The sequence below is a fragment of the Peromyscus maniculatus genome, chromosome 2 (assembly GCF_049852395.1).
Source record: "Peromyscus maniculatus bairdii isolate BWxNUB_F1_BW_parent chromosome 2, HU_Pman_BW_mat_3.1, whole genome shotgun sequence".
NCBI lineage: Eukaryota > Metazoa > Chordata > Mammalia > Rodentia > Cricetidae > Peromyscus > Peromyscus maniculatus.
Window position 1 is genome coordinate 121,758,629 of NC_134853.1, and position 26,344 is coordinate 121,784,972.

A 26,344-nucleotide genomic window follows, 5' to 3' on the forward strand; every position below is an offset into this window, starting at 1 on the left:
ACTTTGGCTGCTGAGCTAAGACTCAGAAAGACGTAGGTGACTGAGGACCACTTTATCAATCGTGGTTTCCAAGACAACATACTTCACAAGCAATGAGGCTATCTCTGGATCCAGAGGACAACCGGCATTCTTTCAGTCACAGGCCCATGCTAGAGGACAAGGCCCCTAATCGGGCTGAGAAGAGCATTTTCACAGGGGACCTTCAAATCCCAGATACGCCATTTAAACAGTGTGGGGACTATGGACTGTGCTGTGGAAATGCCCAGTACAGACGCTGCTGACCCAGCTGACAGTCATGATGTTAAGTGAACTAGGGAGGGTGTATCGATACAAGCACACAAATCCCAGGAACTGCTGTGGTCACATAAGCTGTTATCCACAGGAAAAGCTGTGACTCTTATTTGGTATACTCCTCATTAAAGGAGTCACACAGTATAATCTTGGAAGAGTCAGAGATTTCCTACTTCAACCACATCTGTACTTGGCCCTCTTCTGTACCACATGGAGAAGTCAAGGCTTTTGAGGAAGCTGTCAGAGGTCCTGGGTGCGTATCATGGTGTCAAGTGCAAGTGCACGTGACCTGGCACAATGTCAGGTAGAGCAGGGTTAATGTCCCCCAGCCCTGCCCCAGTACATGAAGGTGCTTTTTTACACTTGGATGCAGGACAAGGGGAGGACAGCTTTCCGTGCGGACAGGTGATGTGCAAACAAGGCAAGAGCCTAAGTGTAACTTGCCTCTCCCAAGTCACGGATCCTCTTCAGGAAACGCTTTTCAAAATGAGTGGGGTCCACCTCTGTTGTTGGCTTCTTTTCTGAAACAATGTCTGGATCTAACCAAAGAGACAAGGAAACAGATTAGCCACCAAGTAATAATCAGGACTCCACTCTCCCTGCCCACCACACTCAGCGGCTGGGGCTCATCCTGGCTCAGACTTACTCTGCTCTTCCAGCTTGTTAATGTCCCTCATTATGGCTCGGAAGAAGGGTCTCTGATTGGGATCATAGTTCATGCAGCGAGTCATAAGGTCAGCTAGCTCCTTGCAAGATGGAGTCACTGGCCTGCAGCGGCTTTCATAAAATCTCTCCTTCTGTAAAGGAGAACGGACACTTGAGAGACCAAGAACCCACCCTCAGACCTTCTACTCCCCACCATCAGAATTGATTGCCAGTCCCTATTTTAATCCCCAACATCTCTGCAAAAAGGCAGATTTCATCAACATGGGGTTTCAATGGCCTTATTCCAGCATGAGGAAATCTCAAGTCCCAATAGTGAAACAACCTAAACTCAAGGAGAATGGGTAGCACATCCCACTTCCAAGATGCTGTGTTCTAGGGAAGCCCAGCAGCTTTTCTGGAAGAGTGTGGCAACCTGAGCAACGCTGTCCCATTCTACAAACTCTGACTCATTAATTCCAATTACTGCATGACTCAGAAATCAAACACTGGAGCCAAGGCTTAACACACAAATGTATTCCCTGCAGAATCTGACAGCGCAAACAGTACAAATACCAAATGTAAGATTAAGTCAGAGCTGAACACGACAATTAACTCAGTAAGTTTATAAAAATCCCAAGAATCCCACAGGGAAGTGCTCCCAATGTTAAATTTCAAAACTACATGCACACCATGCCTGAGTATTAGTAGCAGTCAGGGATGACATGGTGATGACCTTTAAAAAAAAATACCTTCCCCTACTTTTTCTTGATTATTTTAAGATGAGACATAACTAATATCACTTTTTAAAATTAAGTGGAATCCCTGTCTTCCAGTTTCCAAGCCATAGCTGGACCGCAAAGGTACTGAAGCACGATCAGTACTACCTCCCTGAGCTTACCTCCCTGCCACCTGCAACAGTCCTCGGGAAGGCAGGGCCCAAGTCTCAGTCCTGTCCAGGACAATACACACCAGCTCAACAGGCATTTAAAACCTCAGACTAATACTGCAACAGACAACGCCTGTCTACTTTCCTAAGATCCCCACAAAAGTCATTATTTATTCCTGTCTTATAGACAACGGAGCTGAGGCTCAAAGAGGTTAGTTACATTTGAAGGATGACAAAGCTCACAGGCCTGTGGGGAGATTCACACCCAAGCCCATGTCCATCTCTTCCAATTATGCAAAGTCTATGAGCATCTAAGATCTCACCCACCTCATTCTGAAAATAACTGCTCACCTCAATGAGGGTCTTGTCTTTGAGGGGGATCTCGCCATTGTAGCAGATTTCCCAGAGTGTGGTTCCAAAGCTCCACTTATCAGCAGCCACGCTCAGGTTCTTGGAGTCTTCAACGCACTCAGGAGCGATCCAGGGGATTCGTTCTATGCACTCTGAAGAAAGACAACAGACCTGCCTCTAGACTGGCTCCTGGCACCATCTAGAATGCCAAGCAAGGCCACTGCAGCCAGAACAAACCCTGTGGTGAGCCCAGTGGACAGCAATCTTCCAGTCTCTGACTGGGTGCTTCTGACCAGGGCCTGCTGAGCACACAGGCCCTGTTCCATAAAGGGCCACCTTTTAAAACCTGGTGTCTAAAGCAGCAGGGCCCCACAGGCCACAGCCACCACGGAAGGGTGGGAGTCACATGAACAAAGGCTAGGGGAGAGAAAGAAAGGAATGGGCAGGAAGTCCCACACATGCAGACAGGCAGCTGCCCAAACACATCTCCTACCTATCCTATGGCTCCATGCAGCTAGTGTCAGGTTTGTTTGGTTTGGTTTGGGTTTGGTTTTTAGAGACAGGGTTTCTCCATGTAGTTTTGGTGCCTGTCCTGGATCTCACTCTGTAGCCCAGGCTGCCCTCGAACTCACAGAGATCTGCCTGGCTCTGCCTCCCGAGTGCTGGGATTAAAGGCCTGCGTCACCACCACTAGGCTCTAGTGTCAGTTTTGTATGGGTTTCCTTCTTTTCAAAAGGACAGAAGGAAAGCCGCATATCTCTTTCTCCTGGTGACCTCTCCGGCTTTTTCTGGCTTCTTCTAACCAAGGCCAGAGCCAGTGATCTCAAAGATACCTCTGCCATGTCCCCTGGAAAAGTCCTTGACTAATGCAGTGGCCTCCACAGAGCAGCCTCCTAGATGTCAAGGAAAGCGGAGCAGCAGTGTGGCTCCAGAGCTCAGCACTGGACTCCAGCCCACCTAACCTCCCCAGGCCCCTCAGTCTGTCCTTCTGCATGGCATATGCATCAGTGTCCTGCCATCGCCACCTCAGCGACCTACAACAACCAAATGAAGTGCCAACAGTCTCACCCCCCAAATCCACTGTGTGTTGTGGGCATCCCTGGATGGGTATCCAGGCCTCTCTGCTTATACTGTGGTCATCAGTGACTCACCAAGGGTAAGATCCTTGATGGGATGTCTGTCCAAGACTGTTGGATGACTGCCACATGATAGCCATAAATCAGGCTCTAAAGAACAATTCCTGCTCCCGTTCCAAGAAATGCATATGTAGGGCCACTTCAGGGCTTATTTTTCTCTTACTACATTATTTAGTTCAGTTCACTGTGCTGAACGGACTAAAACTCAATGCTGAAGGTAGCAGAGGCTTTAAGAGCCCACTAGCACCAGGTCCTGAGGCATGCTGGTCCTCCTGTGTGCCTACCGGGGTACTGAGCACAGCCTGGGCAGCACTAACTTCCATTCTGAGCTGTTGGGGCTGCTGTTCCTTTTGGAGCCAAGAATTCTGCATAACTTAATCCATGCAAGGGAGGAGATGTCAGCAATCTCCTGGTTAAAGGTAATGTGCTGCCTTCCAAACTGCCCAATGGCTACAGTGGGCTCCAGAACACAGCAGTGGAAGATCCAGGATACTTGACTCCTTCCCGACTCCTATCTGCCCATTTCCCAGAGCTCATGGGCTCTGCTACCCCAGCACCACTGAGCACAGCACCTTTACCATGAGGACTCGAAAGACTGACTGGGGTGTCAGGGAACGACCCCCTCTGCACTATAGCCCACCCAGGCCCACAGCAGCAGCACTGTGTGTACCTTTCTAAAGGAAGGCACGGTTCAGCACAGCACCTTCTTGCTGCTAGTGGTCAGTGTCTGGTGCACAAAGAGGCAATAGAGATGGCTGAGGATGGGGAGGGGACAGGACACGCACCTTGCCTGGACAGCACAGAAACTGGGATGCCAGGATCACTAAGCTTGATGAATGGGCCAATCTCACTGTCAATGCCCTCACGGGCTAGCAGGAGATTTTTAGTGCACACGTTTCCATGGACCAGGTCTTTATCTTCCTGCAGAATAAAAAGGTACATGTGGCCTTGTCTTCTCTGTCCCACATCCTCTGTTCACAACCCTGGCCCCAAAGACCAGCTCTCTTCACTCCAGCCACAGCAGACCCCAAGAGCCTGGCCCACCCATGATACTCTGTTTGATGTGTATATATCCTATAATGTCTCTTAGCTCCAGGTCCTTGATCAGTGAAACAGAGACAATAGCAGAGCATGCCTCACAGGCTTTGGGCACATTAGAATATGCAAAGTCTGCAACAGCTGGCCCCTGGTAACGGGCCCCACAATGTTAGTGCTGATGGACACAGGGATTTCCCATTATTCATTAGTGTGCTGAATGACAGCTGATCTTGACTGTCACAGCAGAGAAGAGGGAACCTCAGTTAGGTTGGCCTGTTGGCATGTCTGTGGAGAATTTTCTTAATTTCTAATTGATGGTACTGGGGTGTACTGTCCCATCTCTAGCCAAGTACTAGACAGGCGGCTGAGCAGCCCAGGTGCAGCAAGCCAGTAATCGGCTTTCCTCTGCGGTCAGCTTTCCTCTGCGGTTTCTCCTTCAGCTCCTGCCTTGGCTTCCCTCAGTGGTGAACCTGTCAGCCGATCAATCCCTTTCCTCCTCCAGTTGGTTTTGTGTTTTAGCACAGCAACAGAGAAACAGCCTAAACCGCTCATGTCCCGCCTCTTGCGATTATTCAGTACAGTCAGTTCTCCACATGGTACCATTTTCCTCTCGACAGGAGTGTTAGGTAAGCCTACAGAACAGTGTCCAGTTACTCTGCACCAAGCGCCAGGCACACCAGTGCACCAACACGAACTCTTTCTTCTGTACCCAGAACCTGGTACAAGTCCCTTCAACCTGCTTCCCAGAACCTCTTGCCCTCACCTCCATCATACCCACTTACCCTAGGAGAACACTCTAGGTCCTGATGGGGATCACCACCAGAATGAATGAAAACATTCTTACCAAGTAACTCAGGGCACTGGCCAGCTGTTTAGCAACTTTGAACTTCCAAGGGGTTGTAAGTACATCACTTTTCCGGTGCATGAAGAGATCCAATGGTCCCCCCTCCACAAACTCTTCCACCATAATATCTGCAGACACAGAAACAGCCACATCTGGAACCTTGTGTCTGTCTAGAGGGATTCTTTCTCACCCTCACAAGAATGCATTTTTATAGACACTGCTCCGCTGTCAAGGTGACTTAACCCTAGATGACCTCCAGCAAGGGATGGCCTCTCTGAGCCTCAGCCTTCATCTGTGTGTACACAAATAGTAATACTTACCTCTCCCAGGACCATGGGAGGGGGGATCACTCAATAAGGCACAGAAGGTCTTGTCTGAGTGTCTAACACAGAACAAGGACACAGAGCGGTGCCGTCACCACTGCGACTTTGTAGCACCATAGGCTACAGCCCAGAGTTTAGGCCTCCCGTAGGACAAACCTTCCCTTCACTAAGTCTCCCATGTGAACACAAGAGTAGCCAGCACTACAGCATTCACAAATCAAAGAGCTTGGGTTTTAAAAAACAAAAAAAAACTCCTCTTCCTGGACATTCATGTCAGGAATTCAGAGCAGAGGCCACCTCTCTGAGCAGCTAACGGCCCAACCTGACAGCAGAGAGGTCGAAGCCAGCTCCGGTTTACTGGCAGGAGTCTTGAGAGGCGAGTCCTAGCTCTGGGTTCACTCTTATCACCTTCCTCAAGCCCTGCATTCCTCACTGGACTGCCTTAAGAAACCACATGGGCCCCGAGTAACCGGAAGGAAATGTTCAAGTGTAAAACAAGCCATGGCCACCACTGACTTCTGCAAATGACCTCAAAATACCCCATTGTAAATGGAAGTTATAGAAGCCCAAGAGTCTTCACAGTACCTACCCACCCGAGCCGGGAAAGCTGTTTTCTACGAGAGAGAATAAACTTACTTTCCACATCTCGGACACAGACTCCATAGAGGTACACGATGTGTTTGTGGGAAACTTGTCTCATCATACTGGCTGCCTCAAAGAAGGCCTGTGGAAAAAAAGAACCAAGGGATATCTGGCTCAGCCTCAATTGCTAAGGACCACCAATGGATCCCAGAAAAATTCACCACTGTCACTCCCAGCCCTGAAAAATGCCCTCCTGGTTGTCCAGTAGCACGGATACGCCTTGACTTCTGGGCCACTCTAGCTAAGGTGTGGGATTTATTTAGAAAACCCAACAAGCAGAGTAAGGCTGGTGGGATGAGCTACCTACCAATTTTCCCATCAGCCTTTCAGGCCCGCCTTACTGTCATCCTTTATGTGCCATGAAACTCAAGGCTTGTCACTGTTGGAATAAGCATGAAGCCAAATTTCCTGCTCGACACTCAACAGACTGAGAGATCCTGGTCAAGTCATTTGACTCCTTTGGCCCTTCCTGTTTCCAAATGTGTGGGAGCCTGGGAAATCACTTCAGAGCTCTGAGACTACTTGGCTTGTTCCAGAGAAACACAGGATCACACTGGGGCCTTTGGTAGCAGGAAGGGGGACAGGACCAGAGAGGACTCCTGCTCTCCTCTCCACCTTCCTCACCGTCAATCTTCCTCACTACCTCCACATAGCCAGTCTGCCTCAGACAGTAGAGCAGGGAGGAATTCTGACTGAGAGAGAAGGCTGCGAACCACACAGCCAAAAGCACGGAGCTTTCCCCAGCCAACTCACTCTCCCAGCTCCAGAAAAGGGGTTGCACTTGCCAGAGAAATGTCCCTGTGGCTGGGGTCTAGGACTTTGAGGATGACTTTGATCTTCTTCTCTTCAGCAATTCCCTCGTCGTCCTTGTAGTCCAGCAGGGTCCCAGAGTAGATATGTGTTCTCGTGCCTCTGCCAAGGTGCTCACCCTGAAGGAGGAAGCAGAAAGTTGGCCGACCTCTCTCTGCAGCTTCATGATGGCTCAAGTCAGGGCTGAATCCTCAATGGGACAATGAACACAGAGGGATGAGGCCAAGGCAAACAGGGCCTTGTCCTCATCAGGTCTCCAGAAAAACACAGAACTCCTAGGCATACACAGCACCGATTACAAAGCACTCCTGAACCCCAGCGACAGCCCCATTCCTGAAAAGCACCCCGTTTTCTGCCTCAAGGGTTAGCCTGTAGCCCAGCCGCAGTCTATCACAAACCTGTGAACAATGTCCAACAGCCAGGCATATCAGTGCTGCCCAGGGCTCCAGAGCAGGCTCTGCCAGGTGGCATCTCTAGTCTCAAGCTAGGGGGACAAAGTAGAGGGGCCTCTAACCCCTCACTCTGATGCTTACTGGCCATTTAATTAAGATGCATTCTTTCATGGTGCATAATCTCAGTGCAGTCTCTGTAAATGGGGTGATAATGGCACCTGAGCATAATGTCACCTAGGTATAAAGGCTTCTGGTGCAGACTCTACCACAGTGTGTAGAAACTCAACTGATGAGCCCATGGGTTCTGTTTCAGAGCCTTTCAGTCCATGCTCTCTTCACACTGGACCCCCCCCCCCCCATGGTCCACCGCACCACTTTACAGCACCCACAAGGATGTGCATAAGCAGCTTGGGAAGTGCAAATCACATCAGCATCTGTCCAAGCTGAGGGCTGAGCTGGTTCTTCCCTATGGGAAGGAAGGAGACCATTCCATCAGATGAGACCACCATGTAAAGAATGATCCGTCTATCTCTAAGGACCCTTCCAGACTGACTTTCAATACTTCTGATTTTTAATTCTTCATATTTAAAAATCAAAACATGATTCACAAAACATATTGAGCTGCTAACATTAGCCCAACAAAACTTGTAAATTGGAGTATACTGTTTCATGATTCTGAGAGCTCTTACAAAAGCTCTGGAAAATACAGAAAACAGATTTTGGTAGATACCTAGGGAGCCAGTCCTGTTCTCTACAGAAAGACATACCACTGTTAGTCGGGTATATTAATTTACACAAACACCACTATTTGTCACCTGTCACAGTAGAATGGCCATTTATCCTCCCTGTCTGCTGCATTCTGGCAAGGTCCTGCAACTATTCATTACAGCTGCATCTGTCATGGGGTGATCCATCAACATTATGGGAAGCTGCGTTCCCAGAACATTCCATAAAAGGCATATCCTTTCAAGACAATTACTCTTCTCCAGAAGGATGACTTAATTCCAGGGACTAGGTAACAGAACCCACAAAGGCCAATGTCCACTCCAGCTTCCTTCCATACAATTCTGTGTCTGAGCAGAGACTTGGCCACTCACCTTCTGTGACTCTGCTTTGGTGTCCTTCCCCCAGAAACCATCTCTGCCCTTCCAGGACCAGATCTTACATACCCACGCATGCCAACTACACTAGACAGAGCAAGTACTTACCCTCTGGGCCTGGCTGAGCCTGGAGATTCTAGGTAGCAAAGGTCTTATTCCCCAGGAGGGTTCCTTTCTGAAGCTAGTTCTTGTCCTGCCCTGCCCTGTGGTCTTTGTTCTCTTCTATTCCTTTTGGAAGGCCCCTCTGAAAAAGCAGGACTGAGCCCCAGAGATCCTATGGCACAGCCCTCTGTGGGGTGGTGACCATCAGCCCAGACTCCTACCAGAGACCAACCTCCCGTACCTCTACCCTAGGTAGCCTATACCCTACTGATACACATCCATCAAGGATTAGTATCTCAAGGGGTAGCCATGGGCAAGACTGGGAAAATGGAGGGTGTGGCTGAGTGGCCTTACCTATGAAAGTGAACCTCCTAGTTCTTTTTCCACTACAATTTCCCCCAAATAGACTTTATTTCCCCCTCAAATTTCTAGGGTTCCCCTATGGGGAGTCGGGATCAAAGCTGGACAAAGGCCTGTAGTGGGGACTTACTTGTATAATATCTTTCTTAAGGATCCGATCAAAACTCAGCTGGCTCATAGGGTAGACGGGCTGCCACTCCTGGGCCTTCTTAGTGGCTACGAGCAGATTGGAAATTTCTGTGGAAGAGATCAGAGAATTCTGAGCACCATTTTGCAGGTCCTAGATCCTGGCCATCCAATGTATGCTGAGCCATGGGGCTTACCGAACACATTTGCTAGTTCTATCATTCAATGAATCTATATTAGGTAAATGTTTAATTCATACCCTCTACTAGCTCACAGGCTAATGACAGAGTCAACATGAATCAGCAGTCACACAGAGAGCTACGATTTCTCCAAGGTTCACACAGCAGGATCTGTCCTGGTAACAGAGGTGAGGGAAGTTTCCTTTAGGAAATGAACATTAAATCTAAGAATGGCTAGATGTGGTGGCACATGCCTGTAACCCTAGCCCTAGGAAATGAACACTGAAATCTAAGAATGGCTAGATGTGGTGGCACAGGCCTGTAATCCTAGCCCTAGGAAATGAACACTGAAATCTAAGAATGGCTAGATGTGGTGACACATGCCTGTAATCCTAGCCCTAGGAAATGAACATTGAAATCTAAGAATGGCTAGATGTGGTGGCACATGCCTGTAATCCTAGCACCTGAGAAATGGTAACAAAAGAAGCAGGAATTCAAGGTCAGAACAGCCTGGGCTGTCTCAAAAAGAATTTAAAAAACAAAACACAAAACTAAATTTCAAGAAGCAGGGGACTATGCCTCATTTTTTGCTCTATTTCTACAGCTTAGGGCATAATGAGTGCTCAACAAGTTACTTGGCTTTGTTTACTTTGTGGTGCTGGGGAATCAAGACCAGGGCCTTGTGCATGCTAGATGCTAGGCAGGCATGCTATTCCTCAGTGGGTGTGAAGCGAATGAGAACAGTGAGGACAGGTGGATGCTCTAAGCCTAGGGAAGCCTTTGAAAAGAGAAGCACAGCTTTACACAGATAGAGGGGAAGGCAACCGAGCATGAGTGTCCTAGAAATTTTGCTGGATGAAGCTACAACCTCTAAGCATGTGGGTTAGGAGTGAGCCATTCCCCAAGCTCCACAAAGTTATACAGCAAATGCAACACTTGACCAGGTCTGCCAGGTCAGGGTTACATGGGCTACAGGGAATTTATCATCTGGCAAGCTGCAAGGTAATAATGATGTAACATAACCTTCCAAATTCGAACATAGTGCAAAATCCTCTGGGAATCAGGCAGACCTGGCGCAGTCCCTGAACATATCACTTATTTCCTTCAGCTGGACCAGAACCATTGGGGGGTGACTACTCACAGGTGGTCTCCCTGTTCCACGTTCTTGCATTGGAAGACAGTAATAAGTTCAGGGAGAAATACTCTCCCATGGGAATCCTGATTCTTGGTTTCTGATAAGGAAGTTCCCAAAAGATCTGTAAAAACTGTAAGGCACAGTTCATAGTGCCATCGTATGCTTAGTGGCAATAAGCTACTAAGCACTAGTTACTACATTGGTTACATCACCACAAGGCTCCTCAAACCTTCTCCCTTAGAAGACGGCTCCCTGATTTTTTTCTGTCTACATTCATACTTTGTTTTCTCTATGCAGGTAGGTTCTACAAATGTTAACTCCTGTGCCTTCAGGACAAGCCCAAGAGGTAGGAATTGTCAGCATCCTTATCTGAACCATAGATCAGAACAAAGGCTCAAAGAGAATCAATCGGCAGCTTAACCAGAGGGCTTCCTAAGCCAGAGAAGCAGGGCTCACAGAGTGCTCAGGACCCTGAGGTGCAACCTAAGCACCAGAAACTGGCTTCAGGCATCTTCTGGGTGCTCCTTTTGCTGAGCCCATTCCTTCCACAGTTCTCTTGTAAAATACAGTTTAATCCAGCCATGTATAGCTGTCCTGAGGTGCTGTGGGATGGTCTGTCTGTCAAATTACTCTGATTGGTCAATAAATAAAACACTGATTGGCCAGTGGCCAGGCAGGAAGTAGGCAGGACAAGGAGAGAGGAGAATTCTGGGAAGCGGAAGCTGAGACAGGGAGACACTGCAGCCGCCGCCATGACCAGCAACATGTAAAGACACCGGTAAGCCACCAGCCACAGATTTATGGAAATGGATTAATTTAAGCTATAAGAACAGTTAGCAAGCAGCCTGCCATGGCCATACAGTTTGTATGCAATATAAGTCTCTGTGTTTACTTGGTTGGGTCTGAGCAGCTGTGGGACTGGTGGGTGACAAAGATTTGTCCTGACTATGGGCAAGGCAGGAAAACTCCAGCTACACTGAGGAAGGAAAGGTATCATATGCAATGAGTCTATTTGTCTGGTGACATGCGGACAGAGGTTGGTGGCATACACTCTGGGAATCAGAAAGAAGCACGGATCTAGAGTGGCTCATGGCTTGATTATCTGGGTGTGTGCCTGCACTAGGTAAGATGGGGGGAGGGATGCACTTTAACTGCCATGAGCATGTTTTGTATGAGAACACTGTGTCCTCCTCAGGTTGTTAAGTGGGACAGATGAGACCATGCCCAGAACAGCTTCCTTTAGTTTCATCAAAGGCTCCACCAATGGCAGCAACTGTCATGATCAACCACCATCCTTGTCTTTCATCCAAATGCTCCAGCCTTGTACATCAGAATGCAGCTGTCCCCCACAAGGGGTAACTGAGTGGAAAGCAGCAGCGTGCACTCCTGTACTGAGGAGGATGCAGAAGTGTGGGCACTGAGAGGCTCCATAGAGTGTGGAGCTGGGCACTGGGCCTAACCAAGGGCTAATCTGTCTATCATATGCTGCTGGCTGGCCTCCTGTCTTTCCCCTGGCTTTATTTCATGAAGAGTTGTATGTTCCAGTATGAAACCCAGATCAAAGTGTTTGGCTCTGGGAACCCTACAGTCAAGAGAGCAGAGAAACTGAGCAACCTGAAATGACGCTCTTGCGTCACACTTTCCTGACTTCTTTAATCTGCAGGTGGCAGAGGCAGGCAAGCTCTAAGAACCAACATGAGGAAGCTCCACACTGGGTTCCCTTAGTCTTCCCTCCCTCCACAGAGTTGGCTCACCATGGTACCTGCCCCTCCTTATAGGGCACACAGATGGAATAGAGAGGAAAAAAAAAAAATCAGTGGATTCGGGTGAGATAGTGTGTGTTCACATCTCCATTCTTCCTCCACTTAGGTGTTGGCCAAGTGCAATAGGGACAAAGGCATCCTAGATTATTCTGACAATTAAATGGCATACATCATATAAGGCCTTCCAACTGGCAGACGGAACACTTACTAAGTGTTAGTAGCCATTATTATTATCCATTGCTACTACTCTAACTACTACTGATGGCATTAGCTCTGGAGCCTTGAGCAAGTCACTGAATGTCCCTGAAACCAACTTCCTATGTGGGGAAAACAATTGTGAAATAGTCACTAAACTACCTGGAACATAGTAGCTACTGCTAAAGTGGAAGCTATTCCAAAATTATCATCTGATGGACACTACTGCACATGATTCTGTGTGCATCCTGGGCTTCCCATGAGTCACAGAGCAGTGAGTGAAACCCAGACTTTGTCTTGAGAGTTCATAAGCAAGTGAGAAAAGGAGACAGGAGACACCTTCAGTGCTCGGTTTCAGAAGATCCTCAGGAGAAGCCACACAAGAGGTGTTCAGCTCTGTTCCTATGCTATTCCCTCCACAGCTACTGGCTTCCAGATCTATGCTGTTAGAGGTGATATCTACATCAGAACTCTGTACAGGGACCCTATAAGGAAAGCACATCCTCGTCCCCAGCCTTCTCCATTCCTATGGATGCTGTGTTCTCCCATAGAGCACAATCCCTGGGGAAGGAAGATCTGTTTTAACATGCAGAAGGGAGATCATGGAAGTAAATAGGACCGCTGGGAGCTCTGAGGTCTCATGGCAAGAGGCAGATGTGGTGTTTGCCCTTTGTGGCACATCATCTAGCATAACAACAAAGGCTGCAGCTCTTCTCTGAGACTGGTAGGTAACCCTATCTGATAAACAAGAACACAAGGCCTTCCTCTTTCACCATATTCAGGAACTCACCTTCTGCTGAGGCTAAAATAGAATTCACACATTGGGAACTCAAAGCCCTGGGCTGCAAGTGTAGCTTAGCTAAGGGCAGGCACTTGATCTGTGTGCGTGGGACCCTGGGTTCAATCTCTAGCAATTCTAAAAAGAATCCAGGCCCTTTCTATTTTTCCTGACAATTCAAAGGTAATTCTCTTAAAGAACAAGATAGTCTCAAAGAGCATGCTCCAAGGCTAGTGTCAAGAGCTAATGAGCTGCATCTTCTTCGAGGCCCGAGACTTCCCAGCACAGATCTGGCAAAGGCAAAGCAGCATCTTGGGGTGGAGAAACAAAAACCCCAATATACGGGGCTCTGACTCCCAATTCACCATGACTCATCTCCTTCTGCTAGACGAGCCCTTGGCCAGGTAACCCCCAAAGCCCACTTCCACACTCACATTCTGAGACAACAAGTCTACCTCAAGGACATTAGTCACACTGCTCTCGGGGTGTAACCAAAAGCAGGGCAGTCCCTGGACCCTCCCTGAGTTTTAATTCCTGATCCTTCTACCTAGCCATCTGCTTGCAGGAGAAGATCCCAGATCCTTGGTACAGCAGCCAAGGCCTCCTATAACCGCAAATCTGCTCTCCTCAGCCCCATTTCTCCTTCCTTCCTTCCTTCTCTGCGTCACAATGGCCCTCCAGGAGCTTTCTGCAGCACCTGCCCTGGCCTGGCACACTATTCCATAAACACTCAAAGCTGTGACTCCTCCCTACTATCACCCAACACTTAGCTCAAGATCTGCCTCCTGCTGCCATGCCACACAACTCAGAGATTTTAACTATTTCTCTCACCCAAGGGTATGGTATCTATCACCCATCACTACTGAGGTAGCCTCAGTGATCTGTAACAGTATCTGCACTAGACTACACAATCTCAGAGAACAGGGCCTGGGTCTTCCCATCTAACACAGTTCTTTGGCCTCCAGACACGCCAGGACCATTTGATACCTAAACTGAAGACAGGTGAGTGCTCAAGCCACTCCACTCAAAGAACAAAGAAGCCCCTGCCAATTATTCCCAAGCACTCTTTCTGCAACCTCACTGGGGTGGTGAGGAGAGGTGTGTGTCTGTTCTACATACAACACTGGCACTAGAGCTGTGGGTCTCAACCTTCCTATGCTGCGACTCTTTAATACAGTCCCTCATGCTGTGCTGACCCCCAACCCTAACATTATTTCATTGCTGCTTCACAACTGTAATTTTGCTACTGTTATGAATCGTACTGTAAATCTCTGACATGCAGGATATCTGATGTGTGACCTCTGTGAAAGGGTCATTCGACCCCCCCAAAGGGTTGCAACCCATAGGTTGAGAACTGCTTTACTAGAAGGATGAGACTTGACATGAGGACAGACCTGCAGCAGAGCTCAGAGAAAACCACCTAGGGCTACAGTTCCTCTAACCCAGACAGCATCCTTTGGTCCACATGGATAAAGCATCGTGAAGTGGCAAAGGGCATCTCAGAGGGGGACAGCCTGGCTCCAGCAGAGACAAACCTCGGGGCTTGGGCTGACAGCAGCGCTTGAGCACGAAGCTTATGTTGTCCGTGCGCAGGATCTGCTTCTTGAGGTGGTTCATGAGGTCTCTCAGGCTGGGGAAGTGGTCGGCAGAGCCATGCAGGCTGTAGCGGCCCTTCTGCACCTCGATCTGAAAGTTCTTGAACTGCTTCTGGCCACCCAGTACCTGCCATTCAGAAAAACAATCCTGTTTAGAATGGGGTCAGGTGATGTTAATGTTAGGGAGCACCGAGCAAGAGGGTGTAGGAACTATACATCTAAAAATATCCCCAAATAAACTGCACCAACAAACCAACCAACCAGGACGTCAATAATGAGCAGTGCCAGGAAAAGGCACTGATAAAGGGAGTTACTACATCAGCGTATGGAGACCTTACAGCTACAAAAGTGTTGTTACATCTCACAGAAATGACCTGTAAGATGAAGGTCATGAAAATGTCAATGATTGTTGCATAGTTTTAAAAACTTGACACTTCTCAGAATACCGATTGTTGAAAGTCGATCTCCACATGAGTATCTATGCCATGTCCTCTCTGGTTCACGGAACATGATGGAAAAAGGGGCAGAAAAAATGTAAGAGGAGGAGGGAGAGGTGGAGTGTTGCAGAACACTTTCTTCCTGGCACAACACGGCTGCTGCCCTCGTGAACTCTGAGTAGCTGTGACTGTCAGGACAAGACATTTTATCATGGAGGCAGGAGGGATCAGAAGACTCTATCCCTCCCAAGGCTATACAGTTAACAGCTGCTGTGGAAGGAAGAGTCATTTTCTTTCGTGGTATAGATCCTCGTACAGTATAGCTATGTGGTACAGCTTCATGGTATAGTTACTAGTGCCTGTGATCCTATAAGCAATCCTAATTGAACTCAGTTGATCATCCAAAAAAAAAGACATCACAACGGAAGGACTTTCAGAGAAGAAGAAAGAGATTGGCAGGAGTTGGAAGGGGCAAGAAAGGAAGAAGGATTGGTTATGAGGGGTAAATATGATCAAATATATACATACATGAAAATATAACAAAGTCATTATTGTGTATAATATATGCTAATTTTAGAAGAAGAAAAAGCCTTAGCACTTCCTAAAGATTATCCTATACTATGTATGGAGTAAGAACCGTGATAGCTAAATTCACCCAGAACTCTTTCAGAGTGTGCCCTGGCACACCATGAACCAGCCCAGGGAGAAGCAAAAGTGGGAGCTGGTGTCTGGCTGTCCATCCAGTCCATAATTCCACAAAAAGAGTCTGAGCAGCTTTCTTCCACGGGTCTTCTTATACAAAGAAAGATATCGAGGATTTGTGCCAGGAAGATCTCCTTATGGTGTAAATTGGGACATGATATTTAAAATATCATCGTCCACAAGGTTACTTCATCCATACAAACCCATACAATGAAGATAGCACCACCTGTCATATGGATTCTGTAAGCTTTAACCAACTGCAGGTATGTAAAATGTTAGCCCTGTGCCTCGTCGGATGAAATAAACAATCCTCTTTGTGACTGTTCTTTCCTCCAGGTAACTTGACCAACTAGGCTGTGTTACTCAAACACTGACCTAGGTTGATTCAACTTAGGAGGCGAGGCAATCTTACAGAGACATCCATCCTATTAAACTTTCTCCAAAGACTGATGAGCAAATGAAAGCAGGCATCCTGTGAAAGTACCAAGCCTGACAAGTTCTGAGCCACTGAGCTCCATGAGCCCTGAGGTCCAGCTATTCAGGAACACTCCTGAAACTTTGTCCAGGGCTCCTGGCAGCACAGGGTTCCTTATGTGACTTCCTCCTTCCACTCTTGACAGAGCCCAACCCCAGGGCTCTCTGGCACTTCTCTCCTTTGTCTGATTTCTACCATATGCTAAGGCCTGGCCTCCATCTGGTCGGCTTTCCCCACTCCTTTTCCCAGTCTAGGTGAGCTTCATTATTCCTGGAAGACTTATTATAGACTAACACTGTAAAACTCATTATCTTCATCAGGCATGGTGGGACTCATACCTTGAATTCCAGCACTCAGGAGGTAGAGGCTACCAATCTCCATGAGTTCAAGGCCAACCTGGTCTACGTGGCAAGTTTCAGGACAGTAACAGCTACATAGAGACCCTGTTTCAAAAAAACAAACCACAAAACTCCAACCCCAAACAAACAAATCCTCTCACTAATCACCATCACTAACCTCTAACACACTCCACTTAGCATTCTAAAAAGTTGCATGAATAACAAAGGCACTTGAGGGATCATGAGTCGGCAATCTTAAAACCATACATGTCTTCATTTCTCTCACTTCATTCTTGGTTTGAAGCCACATCTGGATGTTTATATGGTATACCCTTTGGGAGAGCAATTTATGTCAAAATGCTCAAAACTATTGCTGGGGAAAACAGGCCTGTTGATGAGGTGGCCTTTTGATACTAGTCTACACCAGAGAATGCCACAGGCAAACACAGATCTATGTCTGATGATTCCGCCATTGAGTATAAAGGAAGCCACTCCAGATAATTCTGCTGACGTTCACATGTGCCTGATGGGAGGCAATTTTCTGGTTATGTTCCGCCTTCCAGAGCTACAGTTCTGTCAAGAGAAGGTAGAAGAGAAGGGAAGAGGGTGGAAAGCGGGAGAGAGGGAAGGAAGGAGGGGAGAGGAGGGGAGACAAGAAGAGAGGGAGGGAGGACTGGCCATAAGCAAGGAGACAGGGTCTCGGCTATTGAGAGTCCTATCAGACAGGATATTCTTGCCAGACTACCAGAGACTTGCTCATAGACCCAGGGGTTCCTCTCTGCCACAGCTCCTGCGCTGGGTGGCGATGCGCAGATACCTCGTGGCTGCATCTCTTGGCCCACACCTGTGTCCCGACTGACCTCAGACTTTTCAAAGCAGGTGACAGTCATGAGGATGTTGTCAAAGTCGGTGCAGCTCCACCTCAGCACGTACATCCCCTCCTCGCTCCCTTCTTGCCGCAGCTTATTGATGGCGTATTCTGTGCTGGAGAGAGAAGAGGGGAGGGGCAGAGGCTCACAGCACAGCACTTCAACTCCCAGCGACAGCCACTCCCCTGCACTAGCGCAAGCTTCCGGTCCTAAAGTCCTCTCTGACACGGCATGAAGCATGTGACAATATGGAGGAACTTGAGACACCCTGAGTATCCAAGGCCTAGAACTCACCTACTGTCCCCCAACACACAGAGGTCTGCTTGATTGTCCCCAAGTTCTCCAAAGACACTGTCTCCATGTCTCAGCAGAAGAATGCCAAGGAGACAGCAGCAGCCCGAGTCCCATGCCAGGCCCTCTCCAGCTCCTCACTCTAACTGGAAAGGAGCCTGGCTGAGGAGGGCAGGTGGGTCCACTTTGTTTACTGCAGTGGCCTCATGACCACAACAGGCCCGGCTCACAGTAAGTGCTTACTCAGTAACGAGCCGAATAAATAAATAGCTCAGTGATGAGTGAAAGACCACCTACGCCATATGGTCATTGATATCTCCATACCCTCGTTCCTATTGGTACCTCTTTGAGACCTGGCAAACCATCACTGACTCTTCAATGCTTAATCCAATTTGAATAGATCTCAGCCGCCCACAAACATACACCATTTACCCCTTTACTAACACTCCATGTCCTTGCTGCGCATGCCGAAAAGGCAGTAAGCAATGTGGACATGGTTCTGCCTGCCTTAGGAGGCTCATTCTCCGGGAAGAGAGGCAAGTCAAACAGGAAACATGGACATAAAACTAAACATTGGACTGGGCGGTGGTGGCGCACACCTTTAATTCCAGCACTCGGGAGGCAGAGGCAGGTGGATCTCTGTGAGTTTTGAGGCCAGCCTGGTCTACAGAGTGAGATCCAGGACAGGCTCCAAAGCTACACAGAGAAACCCTGTCTTAGAAACCAAAAAAAAAAAAAAAACAACTAAACACTGGTGGTAAGGAGGTAGTGAGCACCACTGAAGGCAAGCAGAGCAGAACACAATACTCAGGGGGAGGAATAGGAGGGCACAGGATGTTGTCACCTTATATAAGGTGATTAGAAAAGACTTCTCAGACAAGGCAGTAGCTAACACCTGAAGGAAGGAAGGAAGGAAGGAAGGAAGGAAGGAAGGAAGGAAGGAAGGAAGGAAGGAAGGAAGGAAGGAAGGAAGGAAGGAAGGAAGGAAGGAAGGAAGGAAGGAAGGAAGGGCTGTGGAGACCTTAGAGCAGTGGTTCTCAATCTGTGGATCACTACCCATTTGGGGGTTCACATATCAGGTATTTACATTTTGATTTATAGCAGTAGCAAAATTACAGTTATAAAATAGCAACAAAATAATTTTATGGTTGGGGGTCACCACAACATGAAGAACTGTATTAAAGGGTTGCATTAGGAAGGTTGAGAACCACTGCCCTAGAGGAAGGGCATTCCTCACATCAGGAAAAGCCAGTGCCAGTGTCTGGAGGCTCAAAGAAACTGGAACACCAGAGAAAGATGCCTTTAGGGTGGCCAGCTCCTTGCTCTGCAACTCCTCATGTGCCTGTCTCCCCAGGCTGTGAGCCTCTCTCTCTTGGCCAGTGACCATACACCAAACTATTCTCTCAGGTAACCACGATGGGAAGAAAGGGGGAAACATGGCACATGGAATACAGATGAAGACAATTCCTAAGATTTCAAGATCTGCATCCTGTCTCCCTTGAAGTGCACAGTATTGGACAGGATGATAGGAGCTGGCTAGGGAGAAGTGAAGGGGTTGAGCTATACCAATTAAGGGAGTAGTCAGGCATGCTGTAAGAGTCATGGCAGGAAATGACAGCAAGGGCTGATGGAAGATCAGTGAGCACAGTAAGGAAAGAGGTGCCTCCGAGTGCCAGCCACCGGCCAACTGCCCCACCCTCAACAACTGGCACCCGTGGAGCTAAGGGGAGTAGGCTTTCTACCTCTAAAACCTGGGTTCTTTGCACACCAAACGTAATTAAGAGCATTCTGGAACCAACCAGATTGGTCCATGACAGCCATTCTGTATATTGTGGACAATCAGTGGGGGAGCCACATCAGTGCAGAGGAAATGGTGGGCATCTGCTGTGAGCCGGAAGTAGCCATCTACCAGGGACACAAAGGACAAGGCCTCCTCGTGAGAAGAGAGTTTCAGTTCCTGGTGAGAGAGAAGACATAGCACAGTTACATCACTATCCTGATGTGGCTGGCACCTCCCTGCAGATACCTTTGAGAAGCAAAGTCCAAATGCTCTAGAGCAGGGAGGCAGCTGGTTGAAGCAGGCCCCACCTGGCATACAAGCACCTTCGTCTCCTGACAGCAGAAATCTGAGCAGCAGGAGAGGTGTGTGGGAGATGCAGAGAGAACCAACAATCAGCGCAAGACTTGGCAGCTTGCTGGCATTCTGCTTTCAAGAAAGACCAGCAGCCAAGTACTGCCTGCTCAAAGAGTGGAGACAGAGAGCAGGAATGTTCTCAGGTGGGCAGAGGGCACAGCAGTGAATCACAGGCTCTGCAGCCTGCCTCCTCAGGTTCACAGCATCTCTACCTGATACTAGGCTCAAACATAGCCAATTCGCTGTTTTTATATTCAAAATGGTCAACTAGTGGCAATTTCACATATTTTAACCAAGAATCTAATCTATGTGTCCTTAACAGGTTACTTAACCTCTTTGTGCCTCTGTAAAATACCATACAAGTCCCCATGGCTCTCTCCAGCAGCCTCAGGTCCCCATTTGAAACTGAACTGACACCCCTACATCTAACAGTTCTTCTACAGCACTGGTTCTCAACCTTCCTGATGCTGCAACCTCTGAGTTCAAAGCCAGTCTGGACTACATGAGATTGACTCAGTCTAGGAGAGAAAACAGAGCCAGGCAGTGGTGGCACACACCTTTAATCCCAGTACTGGGAAGCACACACACCTTTAATCTCAGAAAGTGATGGCTGGGCAGAGAAAGGTATGTAAGGCGTGAGGAGACAGGAACTAAGGTTTTTTTCAGCAGAAGCATCCCTTCCAGCTAGAGGCTTTTTCAGCTGAGGTTTTTCAGGCTGAGGAGTTAGAGGTGAGACATGGCAGTGACTTGTTCCTTTGTCTCTCTGATCTTTCAGCAATTACCCCAATACCAAGCTATGGGTTTTTATTACAAGACCATTTAAGATTTGAGCAACAGCAACACCTTAATACAGTTCCTCATGCTGTGGTGACCCCAACCATAAAATTATTTTCATCACTACTTCATAACTCTAATCTTGCTACTGTTAAGAATCATAATGTAAATAGCCGGGCGGTGGTGGCGCACGCCTTTAATCCCAGCACTCGGGAGGCAGAGGCAGGCGGATCTCTGTGAGTTCGAGGCCAGCCTGGGCTACCAAGTGAGTTCCAGGAGAGGCGCAAAGCTACACAGAGAAACCCTGTCTCGAAAAACCAAAAAAAAAAAAAAAAAAAAAAAAGAATCATAATGTAAATAAATATCTGATATGCAGATGGTCTTAGGCACCCCTATGAAAGAGTTGTTTGAATTCCAAAGGGGTCGTGACCCACAGGTTGAGAAAAGATGCAAAAACACAGGCTCTTCACCACAATCTACAATCTGGGGTGAGGTATCAATAACATGCTTCTCCCTCCTTTCCCCCACCATCTCTCAACATTTCTATTTCTCTCTTTACTTCTTAAAATTTTTATTAGATTTATTTGTGTGTGCATGCATATGTGTGTGCATGAATACATGCATGCCACAGTGCACATGTGAAGGAGGTCAGAGGACAACTTTCTGGAGTCAGTTCTCTCCTTCTACTGTGTGTGGCTCCTGGGATTGAACTCGGGTCTTCAGGCTTGGTGGCCAAGTGTCTATACCTGCTGAACCATCTCACCAACTGTTCACTTTAACTACATTTTTATTCCTGATAAAGTTATTTGTTTTAATGTTTGAAAAGGGGGAAGGTAGACAAAGAAAATGACAGCCCCTCACCATCTTACCACAAACAGGTGACCGTGAAGATGGATCATTTGCTCTAATGGCATATGCACATGCATGCTAACCTCCAAAAACCCGGTGAAGTCTATCAGTACTAGCTTATAGATCAATATTTACATTCTATTTTTATTCCATTTACAGAGTTTTCTTTTTTGTTTTAACAGTTTAGTTATGTAATATCTCACTACTCGGATGGACTGATCATTTTCCAGAGTCTTCTATTTGTATACCTAGGGTGTTGGCAGTATTTTGACACTGTAAATACTGATGAACTTACTTATAAGCCACTATCTACCTGCATCTCACATGGTTTCTGGAAAACATGTTCCCTGGGATCCTAAATGGAGACCCACAGGAATATTTTCAAGGACTTTGCATCTGCTGTCACACTGCTTTCCAGAAGGCTGTCAGAAAGGCAGCCTCTAGAGAGGAGATGTGACCTGAGTCCTGAGCTGCTTCAGCAGGCTTTTCCTTTGAGTTGTGTGTTATCTTTCTGACACTGTTTTAGGAAAACAAGGTATTTCCCTGGTGCTGATGCCCTCCACTCTGTAACATGGCTGTCCTCAACATGTGACATCAGAGGTGACTTCCCACAACAAAAACATGTTTATCTGGTGGAGCAGCCACCACTTTCCCTGCCAAGCCGGCCTGCTTGTTTAGGCTGTGTCCTCCAGTGAGGTGACATTCTCTCTGCTCTCCCAGAGTCCCTGGGTGTGCCCGACACCCTGGTGGGGCTCTTCTGTGGCTTGCCACTTGCCTGAAGTGTAATCGTGTGCCAAGTGTGGCTCCCCATCCTTTATCTCAGGTGACCCACCCAGCTCAGCAGAGCAGCAGCCTGGCAGCCTTTGGGGGCTCTATCTTTCCCTTTTAAAGTCAGAGATTAATTTATGGTTAACACAGACTGGAGATGAACCAGAGCCTACAGTAATAAACTTTAGGGACTGACGATGATACACAGGGTGGCCCAGACAGCAGAAAGACAGAAGGACCAGAAAACAAAATAAAAGGCAGAGAAGTCAGGTTTTGGATCCAGCTCTGCTGTGGGGATCTAGTGCACGAGCAGGGCAGGCAGGGACCCCGGTCCTTGCAGAGCCCCTCTCCTCACGCCTCCTGCTCTTGTCTAGAGTACTGAGAAGGTGGGAAGTTGGTAGTTCCTGGGTTTGGGAAAGTGGGTCTGGTTGTGCAGTGGACCAGGCTCTTAAGACACTCCTGAGAGGTATAGACTCCCTAGGGAGGGGGAGACTGGGAGGCATTAGACTGGCAGAACAATCTAAGGAAGAAGTCGGGTACCAGTCCCAGGGCGGGGCCATCACGTAGCAGGCTCTTTTCTAGGACAGACCTCCAGGCACCTCTGGCCACCACACTAACATGGTAAAATAAATACAGGGTTGATTTAACTCCGTTTCTTTCCTATCCACATGGTGTGTGTGTGTGTGTGTGTGTGTGTCTGCCCTAAGTGTGCAGGTGTCCACAGAGACCTGAAAAAGGCATTGGATTTCTTAGAGCTGATTTTGAATCACAGGACATGAACGCTGGGGTCTAAACTGGGGTCCTCTGAAAGGATAACTGTTTTATTTAGTTGCTCTGAACAGCTGAGCCATCTCTCTGGCTCCTTGTCACTCGTTTTTGTAAACTAAATGTTGACACTGAAACGTCATTAGGTGGTTCAAAACCCTAAAGCAGATGGACATTTGCAAGAACCAAGCACGGTCCTGGGATGTGCCAGTCTAATGCTGACGCACCCTGACAGAGCCTGGTAATGGGACTTCTGGTTTAAAAGGGACCATCACAAGCCGGGCGGTGGTGGGGCACGCCTTTAATCCCAGCACTCGGGAGGCAAAGCCAGGTGGATCTCTGTGAGTTCGAGGCCAGGGCTACCAAGTGAGTCCCAGGAAAGGTGCAAAGCTACACAGAGAAACCCTGTCTCGGAAAAAAAAAAGGCGGGGGGGGGAACCATCACCAGACCTTGAACTGGGAACGGCACTCTGGAAATCCTGGGCCCCAGAGCCATCCTCAGCAGTGTCCCCCTCTCTCATCAGCACAGCCAGACTGAGCAGCTCCTGAGCAGGCTTACCATGTTCTTGTTGTCCTGCTTGTTAATGCTGACCACAGACTCCTTTATTACAATGTGGGTGATTTCGGGGAAATAGGAAAAATTGTTCCAATCTTCCCGGACTTTATTTCTCTCTTCATCCTTCTTGTGTTTATATTCCAGTTTTTTCCGCTTCAGTTTATTTTTTTCCTTTTCAACGGGAACAACCTGATAAGATAACAAAAGTGACAGGATTTAGCTAGCTTTCTCATTTTCTGTTGGTCAAAGGCCAGTGCTTCAAGCAGTTTTGTAAAGAGCCAAGGCCCATGGAAGAGAAAGTCAGCATCCCCAGAGTCAGAGCAACTCAGAGACCACTGGCTTAGAGACAAATGATGGAGCCCTGTCTATCAGAGAGTCCTGGGATTTCATTCTCCAATAATCCCTAAAGAGCACCCAGATTAAAGTGCTTCCACGGTTTACAACATGCATGCTGAAGCTGGAGAGGACATAATGGGCACACATGCACCAACCACAGGCCTCCTCACTTCCAGACTAACAGTGTGCGTCAGCATAGGCAGAGAGCAGATCTGCCCAACACAAATGGGCAAAACTCAAGTTCCTCCTGCTGCCAATGTTTTGACTTTATAATAGTGAGGCTTTGCAAGAGATGATATGAATCCATATTTTAGCAACTGACACACTGAAGAATACACAGCTGCAAGAGTTTATCTAGTTGACTAGCACGAGCTCTGCAGAACAGATTCCACATTAACTTCCTGTCTGTACCAGTTACTTAACTAGTCAGACCATCTCTGAGTCACCATTTCCCCAGCCATAAAATATCAACTTTTAATCTTCATGAGACTAGGCACATGCCTATCTATACTTTACCTACTATGCAGAAAGCCCTTGGTAATGTGGTATTGTTATTTTAGCATGAAAATAAAGCATGGGGAGAAAAAGGAACCTTACATTTAATATTATTACTTGCAGTAGTAACTATGCAGCTACAGTAATTCAATCAACAGTTATTATCAGTCGGGGTCTGTGCCCACATGCCATCCATCTAGTTCTCTCAACAACAGTAGCTGTAGTCAGCCCACTGACTTCATGGGTTCTACATCCACCAGCTCTGTGAACAAAGATTCAATGGCCAGTGAGCAAACTGCCAGGCCTGTGATGCTGTGTCTGTGCCCACCTGCACTCTTTTCTTGTCACTGTCCCCAAATAGTTCAGGGTAACTAGTTATGTAGGATTTACATAACTTAGACATTATAAGGCAATCTAGATGTAACAAACGTACACAGAAGGCTAAATAAATAAATACTGTATCATTATCTAGGAGACATGAGCATCCACAGATTTTGGAACTGCACAGAATCATGAGACAATAGCTGCCCCCAGGTACTAAGGGACAACTTAACAGATGAGACTCTCCCTAACAGATGAGACCTATGTACCTATATGGGTAGAATAACCCTCCTAAGGCCACGTAACCATAGGAGTGGAGGCGGAATTTGAACATGTCTCTTAGGTTTAAACTTCTGTCTTTACCTCATTTGGCAAAGACCAACGGCTTCGGATATAGTTTGCAGCAGAGCACTTGCCCAGCATGTGAGGCCCTAGATCTGACTCCAGCACTGTATTGACACCAAGTGGGGGGTGTGTAGCATGCTCCAGGCCCTGGATTCCATCCCCACTACAACAAAACACACACCTCAATAAAGCCTCATGACACAAGTGCAGTTATCTACTCTGTGAAGCCAAAAGCCTGCCGAGGTTCAGTTCTTGCCTCAACTATGGCTAGTTAGGATGTGAGGGATGAGTAATCCACGGCCTCCAGCCAAGGTGATTGAATTTAGTCTATAGGGTGAGGTCACACAAACAAGTGATCCCGACAGGCTCCAGGGCACACACCAGTGACGGCTTCTCTTCCCCTTCATCAGACACCCCCAGCCACTTACATTTGGTTTCTGCCGCCACTGGATCCCTAGATTTCCAGTCACCATGACTTCATAGACAACACTGCCACTGTCATTCGAAGGGAAGCGACTCAGTTCATTTTCTGAGGAAATCAGTAGCATACAAGTCTCAAATATCTCAGCTCCGTAATGTTTTGTCAACGTTTCCAAGGTCGCCAAGTATTTCACCTTCAGGTCATGTGTGGACACACTGCTGTCACAGATGGTCTTGTTGTTAAATTCCTTCAGGAAATCCTTGAAAACATTATTTATTCTCATCCTAGTAAGAAGATTCCTCTGTCTGATGGATTTATTCAGTGTTTCTGGAATATATCGCTTGTAGCTAAAAGAAAATAGAAAAAACTTTTACATACAAGTTAGCAAGAAATGATTAGAAATATGTCTCTATGGCATTCCTTGTACGTATAGGCAAATGAGAAAACAGGATCTGATCCCAGAGGACCATGGATGTAGACAATTACAAAGAGCTGGACATAGAGAGGCTGGAGAGATGGCTCAGTGGTTAGGACCACTCTTTCAGCTGGGCAGTGGTGGCACACGCCTTTAACCCCAGCACTTGGGAGGCAGAGCCAGGTGGATGTCTGTGAGCGAGATTCAGGACAGGCACCAAAACTACACAGAGCAACCCTGTCTCAACAAACAAACAAACAAACAAACAACCAGACTGTTCTTCCAGAGGACCCACATGGCAGCTCACAACTGTCTGTACCTCCACTCCTAGGAGACCCAACACCTTCATACAGACATACATG

General features: G+C 47.6%; 1 protein-coding gene across 5 annotated transcripts in view; it reads right to left on the minus strand.

Moving 5' to 3' along the window:
- The window catches only part of Jak1 (Janus kinase 1), a 120,895-nt gene that overhangs the window by 5,665 nt on the left and 88,886 nt on the right, over positions 1-26,344 (minus strand). For all 5 annotated transcript variants that reach the window (XM_076564564.1, XM_076564569.1, XM_076564566.1 and 2 more), the window contains 13 exons: positions 25,575-25,914; positions 23,653-23,838; positions 19,603-19,760; positions 17,504-17,627; positions 14,632-14,818; positions 9,051-9,157; positions 6,942-7,085; positions 6,151-6,238; positions 5,192-5,319; positions 4,095-4,230; positions 2,174-2,325; positions 938-1,088; positions 736-830 (listed from right to left, as the gene is read on the minus strand). In XM_076564564.1, coding sequence (XP_076420679.1) covers positions 736-830; positions 938-1,088; positions 2,174-2,325; positions 4,095-4,230; positions 5,192-5,319; positions 6,151-6,238; positions 6,942-7,085; positions 9,051-9,157; positions 14,632-14,818; positions 17,504-17,627; positions 19,603-19,760; positions 23,653-23,838; positions 25,575-25,914 — 1,996 coding nt within the window. The remainder of the gene's footprint in view (positions 1-735; positions 831-937; positions 1,089-2,173; positions 2,326-4,094; positions 4,231-5,191; positions 5,320-6,150; positions 6,239-6,941; positions 7,086-9,050; positions 9,158-14,631; positions 14,819-17,503; positions 17,628-19,602; positions 19,761-23,652; positions 23,839-25,574; positions 25,915-26,344) is intronic.